We start from the raw sequence: 15,744 nt of genomic DNA on the forward strand, positions 1-15,744 counted from the left end.
TCCAAAGGCAAGTGCTCTAAAGTGCGACTAACCCTGAAGAGTTGACCAATCCAGATGAATCACCTGTTAAACCTGTGATCCTTGACGCTGACCTTGACTAAATTTTGCCAAATGATATAACCTGCAAGAGTTGGGTCAATCTAACTCAACTCAGTAATTTAAATGTCAATGATTACTATCTTTCCTTCCAAACACTTTGATTCAAAGTTATTTTTTAAAGGTCATGAGTGTCCAGCTGCAGATCACAGCCTCCCCTGATTTTACCTTTAGAGCGATGATATATATGGATATAGGTGTGTGTGTGTGTGTGTGTGTGTGTGTGTGTGTGTGTGTGTGTGTGTGTGTGTGTGTGTGTGTGTGTGTGTGTGTGTGTGTGTGTGTGTAAGAAAACATTTCCTAGTTCTGGTTAATCATCATAAAACCTCGTAATGCAATATTTTGTGATCGGGACATAATTGAGTGAAAAGTTCTGTTGTTTTTTTAATGCCATACCATTCAGCAAATCGTTTGGTGGTTATAAACAAGTGAGAGTCAAATCACCCGAACTTCTAAGTTTTTCTAAATGAGTTTTTGTATTAAAGCATATCCGTTTAAAAATAATAAGAGATATCTTTTTTTCTGACTGAAGCTGCACAGCAATGCCAGTCATGGTAGGAATCTGGTTGATAAGAGGAAAGCAGACCGCAGCCTCGTTATCCTCCATTGGAACTAACTCACTCTTTCAGCAAACTGTCATTACAGATTATTTGACCCATGGCAGCTGTGGAACCGCTAATAAAACGTTACATCTGACTTCATCGTGGAGTTTTCTTCGGTGATTCATTTATCGGGCTGCACTAGAGAGTGATAAAATGCAAAATGTGGATGTGATGTGTAGCAGGGTGAGCCATTCGCTGTTTGATTCCAAAAGATGTGGCAGCAAACCTTGTGTAAGCCAAACCCTCTGTGCTATTAAGGGACTTCCAGTGGCCCTGAAAGGTTTAGCTCTTTCAGATTTCACAATGATAAAATGATTTCCAATGGAGCTTTGAGATGATTGGTAGCTGAAAAAATCAGTGTGAATGTTATGGTAGAACCAAATTATTCAGACTTATTTTGGTCAAATGCTACAAACTGGTTTTGATTTTATTGTGAATGTGAAAGTCCTTGAAGATACAGAGGCAATTTTCAATGTGTTGTATTTATTTTGGATTATTAAGAATATTGAATTGGTGTCTAGTGTTAAATATGTGACCAAAACAGTAACAAAATTCAAGTAGAATGTTTTTTTCCCTCGCCTGATAAATAATAATGGGAAAGCAGCAACACTGAGACTAAATACCAGTGGTATGTCCATGATTTGCTGATCGCAAATCAAACTGGAGATCTTTTTGTCCGCGCACTATAGTTAAGTTCATTCTCTGACCAGCAGGGGAGCTGCCTTCCTTGCAGCACTCAGGAAGCCCATTTACCCTGATGAACTGGCTGACTGTTTGCTCTGTGTCTAATCTCAGGCATGAGCAGTCTTAATGAGAGATCTGGGACTAGATCCTTGTCAACAGAAGCCACGCAGCCTTTGGGTCAGAGCCTGCTTTCACTGCCAAGTGGAGGGGAGGCGAGGCGGGGTGGGGGCAGGGCGGAGGTGGAGAGGTTGGTGGTGGAGGGGGGTTTTCTCCTTCACTCAAAGGTCCGGTCAGTTGTGGTTGTTGTTGAACCTATGATTAGTTCTTCTCTCCTGCTGACAATGGAGACACTGTCTGTCTTTGCAGAGACAGGACTTGAACCGTGGGGTTCGTTCTGTATTTTTTTTTTTTTTTTTTTTTTGTATATGTGTTCCTGCCAGGTTCACGCAGAGTAGGAGCTTAGCAGAAGCATGTGAGAGGAATTTTACAAGTCATCGGAGCGACAATTTTAATGTGCACAAGGAAAGGGCTGCTTGTGTGGTTTGGTGACCACAACCATTTTGTTCATCCTTAATTTAGCCTGTCTCCATGTTCAGTCCCATTGCTGATGCCTCTCAGTGGTTGCGTGTTCAGAAAATGCACAAGCCAATAGAGCATGTGCAAAACTCTTATAGAAGGAGAGAGAGTGTGACAAAGTTTTGTGTTTTGCCATTTCCTTTTTCTGTTTGTTTTAATTCAGAGAAATCCTTAGAATGTGTCCTCGTTTGGAATAGAATACACGTGACAATGCAAATAGAATACAAGAAAAAAGTGCAGTGAAATGGAATTATCTTGGTTGGCTCGGTTGACTTAAACGCACCACTGTAAACTGAAGTGTTTTCATTTTGAAAAGTAATCCGTATTTCTCTTGAAATTTGTTTAGCAATTAGAAATAAAAAGATGAAATCCGTAGTTGCACCTATTAACATTTTTTTTATATTGTGACCTACATGCACACACTAGTGCTGGACTGACCACTGTGCATGTGAACGCACCATAGGAGCTCACGTGTGCAGTAGGTCATTTGCAGGGCCATCGGCGTTGTAACGTGGGCCCCGTCGAGCTCCACAGTCCAGCCAGTGGATTGTGGGTAACAAATCGTCCTCCTCAGCTGTCCTCCCCAAATTTCCAGTCCACGATGCCTTTCCTCACTGGCCCAAATTGGCTTGTCACTTGACAACTATTTGCATTTTTTTCAAAAATAAATAAATAAAGCACCCAACATGCATACAGATATTAGCAGCTTTAGCCCGGACGGATCTCATCCTGTGGAACTTGGCCTTAATTTCATTATTCTCCATGTAAACATTTTAATGCCATATAGTCTAATTATAGAAGAATCCCTGAGGGGATTAGCAGCTAATCCTCTTCCTCCCCATGAGCAATGATGTTGTGGCTTATTGCTGCAGGCATTGTGTCTTTCTCTTAGTACTGGAGCCCTTTAGGGCCATTATAGTGTAAGAGTCAAGAATAACAGGCTAGCGAGGCAGTGGAAGAGTACGAATTATTATTATTATTATCATTATTATTATTATTATTATTATTATTATTATTATTATTATTATTATTATTATTATTACTATACCCATGCTATAAAATAATTGTACTTGATGGCGTGTTGGACAGCATTTTACAGTCGTTTATTTTTATCTTATCTGCACGCAGCCACAAATTAAATATTTACTCCTCATGTAGCTTGTAAAGCCCATGTTGCGCCCCGCGTCTGATAGCATCAGCAGATAGGATCAGGTTAATGGAGGGCTGAGGAGGAGGGTGGGGGGGAAGTTTCCAGCCAAGGAGGTTCGGAACTGGGCAGCCTGCAAAGAGCGATGAAGGGGCGCACTGGGAGTTCACGGCGAAATCCACTTGTATTCCTGTAACACTATCGGCTATAATTGGCTGCAGGGACGCAGATTAAGATTGATGAGACGTTAAAGGGGCTCTTTGGAGTTTAGGGGATCGATAAATATCCCGATTCCGAGAGCTTTCCTTTTGGAGGGCGGACAAATCGGTGGAAGCTCGCGGCCGGCAGCGACACGCCTGATCTGAGAACATGGAGGATGGAGCGACGAGGAGGAGGAGGAGGAGGAGGAGGAGACTGAAGATGTAGTCACCAAGCTGGAAACATTTGAGACACGGATTTTGTATTTTAGTTTTCCCTAATTGTTCTAATTAAAGCCTTTTGCTAAGCTTCTTTATTTTATATTTAAATTATAGTGTCTGTCTGTGAATGTCTCAGACTAAATGCTGCAGATAAACACACATTGTGTACAAAAATGCCCAGAGGTTTTCGCAGCTCAAATTCTCAAATTCAATACGTGTGTACCATTTATATGTTGCATGTGAGGATTTGGTCATCCGTGGTTATGAATAAAAACAAATAGTGAAAAACCCTCCATTGCACATCTTTTAATAACCGAGTGCAAAGGCCTTCAGCCTGGTTGCAGTCACACCGCTGTGAATACGTTCACATTTATTTTTTCAAACATTCGCAAATTGAATAGTAACAGTATTTTTGTAATGGTTTACAGGCCCGGTGGTCCTGAGCAGCCCGGCCCAGCTCGCGGCCCCGGTGCTGGTGGCGCGGGGCACTCTGTCCATCACCACCACCGAGATATACTTCGAGGTGGACGAGGATGACCCCGCGTTCAAGAGGGCGGACCCCAAGGTAAACACACTCACGCACACGCACACGTGCGGCGGGTGCAAGTGTACAAGCTCTCCAGGGTGTATTAATGCGCGTTATTCCGCTTTATGTTGTATTATTATTGTCGCTGTGGAAGTGAAAGCGCGGCTGTGTGTGTGTGTGTGTGTGTGTGTGTGTGTGTGTGTGTGTGTGTGTGTGTGTGTGTGTGTGTGTGTGTGTGTTTCCGCTCAGAGAGTACCTGCCCTGTTGCACTTGCCCTATGCAGCATCCTTTGTTCAATAAATCCCCCGAATTCACAGTAAATCGGGCACTTGCGCTGCTCAGCTGTACGCGGTCTTTTCTCTTTATATCTAAACAAAAACCAACAGCTTGTCCGCCGCTAAAACGAAAACACGAGATGGTTAATAAAACCCAAATTCGATCCTGAAAATTAAGATGGGCTGGATTAATGCAATTGCATAGATTTATATCTTACAAGTCCCACTATCAAAAAACACACATTTTCTTTAAATAAAACCATAACGCAACACAAATATAAAACAGCTCGTTTTATTAGCTCCTTAAATTAGATCAGAGACAGAAACTTTTTTAAAAAAAGATCACAGATGTTATAATCCAGTGTATTTCAAGTGCATTTTTTTTTTCAATTAAAACTGTAATATATTTATTTACTATATATATGTTATCATTTTCATTTTTTTTAATCATGTAGGCTAAATCAAAGTAGAGAGAAATAGAAATCAACATCCCCTCTCTTTTGTCCGAGAAATTTAAATAATAATTCAAGTAAATCGATGGAATGTTTTCAATGTATAACAAAGGTGGTGTGTTTACGCCGATACCATTAACATGTAAACTTTCAAAAAAAAAATGATGACACTGTCATTGGAAACAGGACAGTCAGACTACCACTGTTGCAAGTATAAATTAAGAACGTTTCCACCAGGTTAAAAATAAAAATAATTAAAAACAAAAAAAGTGAGAAGTAGATTTAAACAGGTGGATCCTACGTGTCACAGAACAACATTCACAATTTCAGACCACTTGAATCACAATCTATGAATATATTTACAGTAAAAAATGTACAGATGTGTGTTTTAATATTTTTTGTTCATTTCGAATTTGTTCGAGGCTTTATCGTAAAGCATTTTGAAGAAAATGGGAGGATTTAAAGCAACTGTGTTGCGGGCAGAGAAAATAAGTCTTTCGAGCGCCAATTTCTTTTTTTTTTTTTTTTTTTTTTTTTTTGCAACGCCAAAAAGTGCACTGGAAATGTCCAAACTGTCACATTTAGGAAAGAATATTTCTCTCGACACAGACTGGGCCAGAAATAAATTCAACGACTGTGACATTTCACAAGACCTTTGCAGACTGATTGGCAATATTTTCCTGTCCGTGTACGAGCTCGTGAGGCCCCTTTTAGCACGATGTTTTAAAAGACGACGTCGGCTACCACATTTGAATCATCACCGTTATTATTATCGTTATTATTTTTACCTCAGAGCTTTTCCAAGCTTTTGGGGTTGGTCAGTATTTCTCTCGCCAGTCGCCAAGTCTGTTTGGCCGCATTCTCTAGCGCCGAGTGAGGTTTCCCTTGGAAGAGGTCTAGATTGGGCAGGAAGTAATGCGGGCACCTTCTGCACTGCAAGCACGAAATGAGCTGCAATAAGATCCCGTTCAGCCGGTCGCCGAGGCAGTTCTCGTCCCAGTCCGACTCCCTCGGATGCTTCTCGCACTCGTAGGAAACCAAAGTTTTCATGTGGTAGTTGTTGAGCGGCTGGCCGGGCAGCTCGAGGTGACGGTCCCGCAAGGCTTTGAGCACCGACAGGCACTTCTTCCGGCATCCGCCCAGCAGCAGCCGGTTCTCGGCCTCGGCGAACTGCAACACCCAGGCGTCGCTCTCCGCCGAGCTCTGCTTGCCGTTGAGCGAGTAGCACTCTTTGGATAACAGGTTGAAGCCCTCCGCCTTGACTTCGGCCACGCGGTTCGGTCCCGGCCAGGGGATGTGCGGCAGCGGCCAGTGCGCGGCGCTCCGCGGCCAGATCCCGGTGCACTTGAACGCCGGCGTGATCTGCACCACGTACCGGTCCCTGATGCGCAGCTTCACCTCGCTGGTGTCCGCCACCATCTTCACCACGTCTCGGTAGCTGCACTTATCCACCGCCTGCGCCACCAGCGTCTGGAACCGCGAGCGGATCTTGCGCGCCGAGAGGTAACCGGAGGCGGTGATGAACTCGACCCAGAGCGACATGCTGCGCTTGCGGCCGTCGCTCAGCTTGAGCACGGCGCAGCCGGGCAGCGAGCCGTCGTCCACGAAGTTGAATACTCCCATCTGGTTGAGGTAGAGCACCACCTCGAACTCGGTGGGCGAGACGACTTCCAGCCCCTCGAAGCGGTTATCCATCTCGCTGAGGGAGCTGATGAAGCGCGGCTCCTGCACCTCGACCTCCTTCAGGACATCCGACACCACCTTGCACACCTCGCGGATGGTCTTGGAGATGGCGGCCTTGCGAGACTGGCATTTCTCGTTGTAGTATTTGTTGAGGTGGTACACCAGCTTCGCCTGGGCGGCTATCATGTTAGGGCAGAGATCCGGATTATAGACCGGAGTCTCGCAGTAAGCCGAGGGATCCAACGCGGCTGTTTGTACGGGAGCCAATTTTAGAGAAGAAAGGAAACTATTTAGAAAGAAAAAAAAATATGTCTATTTATTAGACAGCAGCCGGGGAAAGTGTGCTTAAAAGCACATGCGCGGAAAATACTCTAGCACAACATTCACAGCTGTTGCGATGTAAAAACTGCGTCCAAGTGCTGCGATCAAGTCCTCGATTTTTTTATTTTTTTTTTCGCAGGTTGGTCTCATTAAAAGTCCATATCAACCCTGTGAGGCTGCAGCAGCGGCAGCAGAAACAGCAGTAAAAAGGAAAAATATCTCTGGCTTTCTCTCTGATCTCCCTGCCAGTTCAGGTGTCCGCGTAATTTGCGCAGAGTGGAGTGTGTGTGCCCTCCTGACGCAGACGCCCGGTGTTGCTGTGTTTTACAACGGGGGAGACGCACGCACACACTCCCACACTCCTTCTGTCGGGGGAGGAGTCTCGGCCCCGCGCGTCCAATCGCAGCCTGCAACGTCACCGCTTCCCGGTTTATCGGAAAACAAATTCTGTGCCCGGGCGTTGTATGCGGGTATATAAAAAAAGGTACAGGTAGTTAGTGGTGTGTCGAGGAGCGCAAGCGCACCCACGCAGGTCGCGAAGGAAACGGGCAGCGTTACTTTTTCAGCGTTACTTCTTCTTCTTCTTCTTCTTCTTCTTCTTCTTCTTCTTCTTCTTCTTCTTCTTCTCGGACTGCTGCGTTTTAAGTCTGGACACTAAATAATGTGGCTGAATTTATGCTTATTTCTGCCTCCGGATAATAACTTATTTACATTTTATTTTATTTTTTTCATTTTATTCTAAATCAGTCTATTTTGTTTAAATATATATACAATTCATTTTACATATTAAATTGTCGTGTAGTAATTATGGTTTCGATTGCATATTTTTTCCCTTCCTTTTCTTTTTTGCATTCGATCGTTTCATATTAATTTGAAAAAAACTCACGGGTGGCTTAAATTGTACAATTCAGTTTGTGATGATTGTGCCTATTGTTTCCGACCACTAACCCCTAAAAACACTCGCTTTTTTAGAAATTCAGCTGTGTGACTTTATTCGACACAATAATTATCACGGCAGGGAGCAGACGTTCTGCTGCTCTGCTCGGCTGCAGCCACTCATTTGTTGCGCGCGTATTTGTGCGTCTTGAAACGAAAGTACAAGACAGAATCTAAAAAGAGCTTTCTTTTATTAATTATTGAAAATTGTCGAATTTATTAACCTATGAAACGTGTGCTTTTCTTTGTAAAATATTCATAATTAATATATTTTTACATAATCGTCAATGGTGTTCTTTAATTCCAGTATTCCGAAAAGAATCAAACTTATTTGGATATAAAATTATGAAACAGTAATTGCGGTTTATTTTTCGCAATATTTAATTAGTAAAGATAAATAGTTCCTTTGTTCACAATAAATTATTATAATACCATAATACATTTTGTCTGGAAGTGCTTTGAATAATGAATCTAAAAGAATATTACTAATGATTTAGGCGAGTATTAATTATTATTCTACGTTCGGTTCCGCCATGTTTTGACATTGTTTTATTATTATTATCATTTTTTTCCCGAAACTTTCTCTGTGTGTGACACAGACAGTGATCCGCAGTAATGATCCAGCATTTACACTAAACCCTCTCTGGCTCTCATCACGGCGCTGCATGGCGCTCCATCTCGCGGGGAGCACTGCGTCCTTTGAAGAGCACTTCAAAAAGAGGATGCTGCACACATCAGATAAGGAACACAAAGGCATTTACACTCAACTCCACTCCAGTCACAAGTGCATGAGAGCAGACATTATGGGGGCGAAGCGCCGCGCACCGTCAGCCTCTGACGACGCGAGAGAGGCTGAGCAGGAAGTGGCACGTGTGGAAGAAAAAAAAAAGGGGGGGGGGGGATCACCCTGATTGATAGGTGACTCCCATTGTCGCCACCGCTTGTCAGTGACACGCTCCCAGTAGCTCCCAGTAGCGCCCAGTCTAGTCCCACTGATGATTTCACTTGCTTATCAGAAATATATGAAATGGCGCCTAATTGAATTCCAGCTGCGAACTGAAGATGGTGAAATTAAACAGAAAGGGGTAGAGAGGCGGAGGGTGGGCGTTTATAAATGTTTTACTACAATGTTTTGTTTTGTTTTTTTAGATAAAAAAAAAAATCCAGGTAAAAGATGTTGAATCCGACTGACATGTTTCTGGATAATGTAGGGAACACTGTGGAATGTTGCCTGGTGCTGGGATGCAGCTAAAAGCCTCCCTCCACTCCTCCCAAGGCTGGTAGTGCTTCTCTCCATGGCTCCCACTGCTTCACTGTCTGTCTGTCTGTCTGTCTGTGGCCCAGCAGGTACTTGTCTTTATTGGAAGCAGGCCGGCCTGACGTCTCGGGGTGCAGCTCGCCTCAAGGCACCTCATGAGTTTTGCGCTCCATCCTCGGTTTCCAAGGGGGGCGGCAAGAGTGAAGAGGGGGGTTGGATTTTCATTGGGATTATCACCTCTTAATCTAAAGCATGTGGCTGCACGGATCTCGCAGTAACTCAACCTGCTCTCTGCAGCAGTGCTGGAGCGCTCCGCCAGACGCCAGGTCTACGCGGCTTTCGGACAATCCGCTCCTCTGTGCCGTATCTCCGCCATGATGGCGCACATGGCGAGCTGTGTCGCCAGCCTATCAGAGGCATTTGCACTGTGATATATGAAGCCGAGATTGCATCAAGGCCCCCCTTGATTTTGAGCGGGGGAAAAAAATACACACCCATGCAGGATCGTGTAAATCAACACAATGACTTCTGCCTCCCCCTAATTTTGAGTGAGCATGTGACCGTGTTTTGAAGGCCTCTTTGTTTCCAAGGCATGCCTCAACCCTTATTCACTCCTTCTCTTTTACTCTTTTTATAGGCAGACTGCTCGTCGTGTTAACTGGGCTGTTCATGAGGTCGATGGGTGTCTTGACTTGTTGGGAGATGAGACTACGAAGGAAAACGCTATTGTCCTCAAGTGTATATGGCTTTAAACGTTTCCTTTGAAGTTATAAGTTCTGAATTGGATTAGAAAAAGGGGACATTTAAAGGTCAAAGCTGTCCTCCAGACATTTTCTGTATTCGTGTATAGACGCTAATAGTTACCGGATATTCAATTTACCGTTTTAATTCATTACTATAAACCAACAATGTCAATAAGCGTTGCATTTACTCAGTGTTAAGCTGGATTACACCCCTTGTGACCAGCTAAAATCATAATTAGACTTCAAACATTATTATTTAAAAAAAAAAAAATCCAATTACACAAGTTCAAGTGAGGCCTCAAATATGTTTTTATTTAATTTTTGACGACTCCATGTAGAAGAAAAAAGAGATTCTCCATCCTTAACCAATCGACAGGGAGTCTACCAGCTAGCTAGCCCAAAGGCCTGCATGCAGATTAGTCAAAGTGGACTTAATGGGATGACATATTTCTATATAAATCAGATTAAAAGCAGCGTTACTTGATAGAAGTGACAACAAGCACTGGCTCTATGGCTGTGAGAAATAATTTCCTTTAATCTCATGGGATGGCCACTCTCGGTGACACAGCCTATGATTTTATTTATCACAAATGAAATTGTCAACGGGATTTTCTTTCTTTTCTTTTTTTTTTTTCTTTTTAATAACGGAGCACTATTTTTCTGAGCAATATGGTCTCACTGCAGGACGCCAGTTAATTTTCGGGCCCTGGAGCTGCTCAGCGGACCCCCTTTGGTTCGCGTCCATTCATTTGTTTTATTCTCCGCGGTGTGTTGGTTGTTGGCCCTCAGAGGAGTCGGGGAGCTGGGCCACTGCCAGCGGCTCTGAAAGATCATCCAGTGATGGAGTCAACACACACAGTCTCAACACAACAGACACAAGCAGGAAACACCAGCCTGATCTGCATTATGTAGATTTGATAGATCCGACTTATGCATGGTGGTGGGGTGGAGGGGGAGGAAAAGTGTGAATTATGAAACTTAATTGATTGTCTCAGCTTCATTTGGCCCTTCACCCCTCCCCTCTGCAATATGGTACTCTTGTCACCCTTTGTGATAGATTACATGAATGCATTTGCATGAATTTGGGACCAACACACTTGAGTTTTGTTTGCTGGAACACTATTACAGCAAGCCGGGGGAAAAAAAAAAGCTAATAAAACCCGTGATTATGGTTCATTGTTCTCACCCCACAATGTTACCGTCTCCTGCACGGGATGTTTTGAAAAAGTGCTTTTGCAGCCATTTTTTAAAGCCGGTTTTATTAGCGCACATTGTACTTTGGGCACATTGTACTTTGTTCTACATGACAGTAGTTAACATCAAGCGTGTTCGGGGTTGGTGTGAGGAATTCTGCCGCCCTATTATCCCGGTGGTGTTCCGCTAACTAGGCTGCGGCGTATTTTAAAGTGTTTTTTTCTTCTTTCTTTTTCTGGTCTCTGTGCATTAATGGCGCCTGGCTTTCATTCTGCGTGCTTGAAAATGCAACACAACAGCAGCGACGGTGGCGGCAGCGGTGTGATTAATCTCAATGCCTCCGAGATGTCTGTCATCTGAAGGTGGGCGCTGTAATCATCTGCCCACTGACCCCATGACGCTCATCTGCTGTCCCCTCTGCACACTCGCTGTTGTGTTGTGTTTTTGTCTTGTTTGTTTTTTTGTTTTTCCAACTGACCTCTTTCTTTGCATATTGTAAAGGTGGAAGCTCATTTTCGTATTGGAGGCATTTTATTTATTTATGTATGTAGGATTTTTATTAATCAAGCGCTGCTGCGAAGGCCCATGTGATGAAATTAGGCAACGTTGCCTAAATAAGGGATGAAGGGTTCATAATTGCCGGTCCTACAGATCTGAGGTGCCGGGTGCCAACTGTCAGAGCCGGGCTAATGATGACAAATGTCTCTCTATGCAGATTGCGGCAGCAGCAGCAGCAGCAGCAGCGCAGGGGTGTGCTGGGTGTGCAGCTGAGGGAGAGAGCAGGAGGGGGAAAGAAATTGTGCCTCAGAAGAGAAACTGTTCGTGCACATTTTTAATGGCTTGCATGGAAACAAGGCTTGAACTGATTGGCTGCCTTTAGTCTCTCTAAACCAACGCTGTTTTATGTCGCCGTTAAATGGAGGTGGACCTTAAATACATGTAGTTAATATTAGCTGCAGCTCTGGTCCCAATTATTCCCTGAAGCTCATAACAGCAGTCTACACACTTTAAGTTATAACACTTAGAAAAAAATTTACTTCAATTAAGTTTAAAGGTCCCGTATGCAAAATGTCTTTAACCACCGTTTCTCTCAAACGTTTCTTTTTAGTTTAATGAGAAAAGTTCACAATTTTCCTCGCTTTCAGAAATCTAAGAATTTGTAGAGATGTATTAAAGTTACTGAAATGTAAAGCTCCCACCATATGCAAAATTCCCATTGGCCTTGTTACAACAACATTGTGTGCCTCTAACCTGAAGTGCAACATACAATCCATCTTTTACTTATTCCACTTGCTCCATTTGCCAGAGACTGTGGACTTTGACTGGCTCTGGATATCATCCCTTTGTGATGTCATGACCTCAAAGTTTTTGAGCGAAGGCTTCAAAGACAGGTTGTCAGGGTGGTTTGATAAAACAAGAAGTGTCTTTTTGCAAGAGGCTGTAAACAGAGGGCTAAACATACTTTTCATTTTTTTGTCCAGTTTTTCTTATTTGTTTTTGATAAATGAATGCACACGACTGCTTCGCTCAAGGCTGGAATGAAAAAAAATAAGACATTACAATGGGTTTTGGGTTTTTGGTCAGAATTCAATAAATCTGTAATAATGAGTCAAAAGAAGAGAATTGATCCAAGTAAGTTATTGACCAAGATTCTTTAAAGAAAAAAAAGGGAGTGTCCTGTTTGTTTCTGTGACTCATGCATAAAAAGGCTGTTCCTGGTTAACATATCGAAACCACTGCTGCCTAGCGTAGTTTAAAAGAAGAAGAAGAAGAAGAAGAAGAAGAAAGTTCTAAAAGTGCACTTGATTTTAACCACATTTTGTAGCAGAGGGCCATAAATCTGATTTGACTTACTGTGACGTCAGGCTCATGCTAATAAAAGAGCAAGCCCCGCAGTGTTGCACGGCCAGATTTCCCCAATTTGTTGCATGAATGGCTTTTGAAAGGGGTCCCTCTCCCTACAAAGGCAGCCCCGTCTTTGTTTGCTTTCGCCCCATCTGTGTCATCTGGTGGTCCGTGCAAGAGGGGAGGCGTCTCGGGGTGCTCCCCAGCCGCGGTGCCAGTTGTTTTATGGACTCGCCGGAGTGGTGCCGGGAGTTCATAAGTTGGCCGGCCCATTGTGCGCCGGGCCCAGCTGACACGTGTGAATTGACTCCAGCATATTGACAGATCATTTCCATTAATGAATCGGAGGGGTCTGCCTTGTTTCACCCCGTGATTTATGCCCCTGCTTCATCATCCGCCCGGCTCGGGGTCAACTGACAGCTTCCCTCCACAAATGACTCGCAAGCACAGGCCGGGAGTTTGCTTCCCCCGGTAGTTTAATTCTTGAATGAATGCACTTTGGGAAAAAAAAAAAAAAAAAAAAGAGGCCCCCCTGGAATTTGCATTTTTTTTTTCCCAGCATGCACCAGGACCTCGAGCATTGCATCACGGCTCAATGAGTTTAAGATGCTGCGAAACTTGCTGCTATAAATTACTGACCGATGCGTCGCTGGTTAACAACAATCCACACGCATTTTTTTTTTTTTTTTGGGGGGGGGGGGGGGTGGATTTGAAGCCGTCGAAGATCTGTTTCCTGTTAAGGAGGGGTGACGAGGAGGGGCAGGAGGGGCGGGGGGGGGGGCTCTTCTTCTCCCATTGTTTGCATCGGCTGTCGTCTCGTCAGCTCGGCCCTGATCCTCCGTGGCGGCCGTCCAGGCCGTTCAGAGCAGCAGCCACACAAGCGATAGCGCTGGCCTCAGCCTGCCCTCGTCACCCCCACCGCCGCTGCCACATGGAAGGCACATTTGCTCGCCACCATTTTATGCCGCTGTCACCCTCCTTTTCAAGAGGGAAACGGGAGCGGAGAAGCACGGGGGGAGGGAGAGCAGCAGCGGCGGCGGCGGGGGGGAGGCTCACCCTGAGCGGATGCGAGACAAAGATGGCAGCAGAGACATTTTGTCTACTTCCATTAGTTCTGGTGGTGGTGAGCCGCGCTGAATATTAGCCTCTTTTTTTTTTTTTTTACTGGCAACACACACACACACACACACACACACACACACACACACAGAGCGACGCGCAGACGGGCGAGTGTGTCACAATCAAATCTAGCCCACCTCATTTCCATCTTCCTCGCCAGGAAAGTGGGACATATGGGGCAGGATGCCATTTGCCGATTTTGTATGGTAATTAACATCCCTCAAACCGTGTTATGTGGTAGGTGTGTCTCAGCCGTCACAAAGTTCATCTCACACAGACGGGCGCACGCGCACACACACACACACACACACACACACACACACACACACAAGCACGCACCGTGGGTTTTTGAAAGATATTTTAAGATCCTGCCAGACTACAAAAGGATGATTTTTTCTTTTTCCTTTTTTCCTTCCTTTTTTTTTTCTCTGAAGGAAAAGAATGAACTTTGCCGCTCTTCACTCTTAGTTTTTCGCCGCCGTCGTTTTGTTGTGACACTGTCACATTCGGCTAAACTCAGGACCGTCCCAAATCAGGCCTGTCATTTCCTGGAGTATTTACGATCTGGTATCTGTCAGCTTAAATCGGAGGGCCTATACCTAAAGCCCAACCACATACTGCTCGCATCTGTGTGTGTGTGTGTGTCTGTGTGCGTATATGTGCAAGGACAGTTGGACATGTGATCTTATTATGATGAACCTGATGGTTAGTTTGCTTTTGTTTGTTATCAGCAAGATGTCGACTGCAATTCGTCTGAATACAAATAGTAAAAAAAAAAAGGCCATCCTGTGATTGGTGTGAACCAGTGTGTGTGTGTGTGTGTGTGTGTAGCTGCATTTCAGTGTTGTTTTGTCCCGCTGAGCTTTCATCTGTTGGACTCATTATAGCAGTCATCTCGCCGGGCACCAGCAGAGACGCCGGGAGACGAGCTCCCCATGAAAGAGGCGTAATGGATGAAGAAGTGCTGATGCTCCGGGTTCCTGCCTCCAGGCTTTCACCTGCTCTGGAACAGCCCCCGAGGCACAAAGGAGCCAACGAGCGCAGGGCTGGAGTCAGACTTCCTTGCCGTTTGTCCGCGGTGAACATTGTCTGCAGCGAAAAAAACAAAACAAAAGGCAGCTAATTAGCGGCAGGACTCCCTTTGTAAGCGTCGAAAAATAGGCCGTAGTTGGAAGGAAAAGTGTTGAAAGGCCCCGGAAAAAGAGATGTCTATAAAGTTGTGTCGTTCCACCTTATTAAATTTCAAATTATTATATTTTTTTTTATCAGAGCGGGTTCCCGGCAGGGCTCTGAGGCGGGGGAGTGTCTGGAGGGGTGAGAGCGTGTCGGCTGTTGACACCGTCTAACGAAGGGAGGATTAGGAGTTTACAGAGGCGGTAATATGACGGGTCAAAAAGAGGAGGCGCTCCGCCGCCGCTCGGCTCCGTAATGAATGATTGACTGGGGAAGGGGAGGCTGCCAGTCGCCGGCTGAGTGCTCATCCTGACGCCTGCCGCGGCGCTCGGCGGCTTCCCTTGATCACGTCTCGCCGCTCCCCTTCTCATCTGAGGCTCCGAGTCTGCAGGGAAAAAAGCTGCTTTTCCCTCTTAGTTTTCTCCCTAATTTACACATTTAAGACATTTTTGTTTGCTTATTTGCAATTCCCTTTTTTTTTTTTTTTTTTTTTTTTTTGCCGGCGAGCCTCTCTATCAGTCCCGCTCCCAGCCTTGAAACCGAACCCCCACTCCACTCAGCCACCCCGTCTCTCTCTCTCTCTCTCTCACACACATACACATACACACACACGCACACACTCCCAACCTCCCCTTTCTCTCCTGTTTGCCTCCAGGCAGTGAACTAATTTCAGCTTCCGTAATTGCGCTGTGTTG

The 15,744-nt window shown here is 44.8% G+C and overlaps 2 protein-coding genes across 2 annotated transcripts in view; one reads left to right on the top strand and one right to left on the bottom strand.

Annotated features, from left to right (window-relative positions):
- Positions 1-15,744, top strand: part of nbeab (neurobeachin b) — a 192,440-nt gene that overhangs the window by 128,691 nt on the left and 48,005 nt on the right. The window contains exon 39 of the mRNA XM_076036487.1: positions 3,953-4,089. Within this exon, the coding sequence (XP_075892602.1) occupies positions 3,953-4,089 (137 nt within the window). The remainder of the gene's footprint in view (positions 1-3,952; positions 4,090-15,744) is intronic.
- Positions 5,317-7,098, bottom strand: mab21l1 (mab-21-like 1). The gene has a single exon (XM_076036499.1). The coding sequence runs from the start codon at positions 6,644-6,646 to the stop codon at positions 5,567-5,569; it is 1,080 nt and encodes a 359-aa protein (XP_075892614.1). The 5' UTR covers positions 6,647-7,098; the 3' UTR covers positions 5,317-5,566.

This window comes from Nelusetta ayraudi, unplaced genomic scaffold (genome assembly GCF_046127955.1).
Source record: "Nelusetta ayraudi isolate G7.1 ecotype Tasmania unplaced genomic scaffold, CSIRO-AGI_Nayr_v1 ptg000048l, whole genome shotgun sequence".
Lineage (NCBI taxonomy): Eukaryota > Metazoa > Chordata > Actinopteri > Tetraodontiformes > Monacanthidae > Nelusetta > Nelusetta ayraudi.

What these genes read in the sequence shown, in the direction of transcription:
- mab21l1 (XM_076036499.1), bottom strand. Translation starts at nt 6,646, where the DNA reads ATGATAGCCGCCCAGGCGAAGCTGGTGTACCACCTCAACAAATACTAC.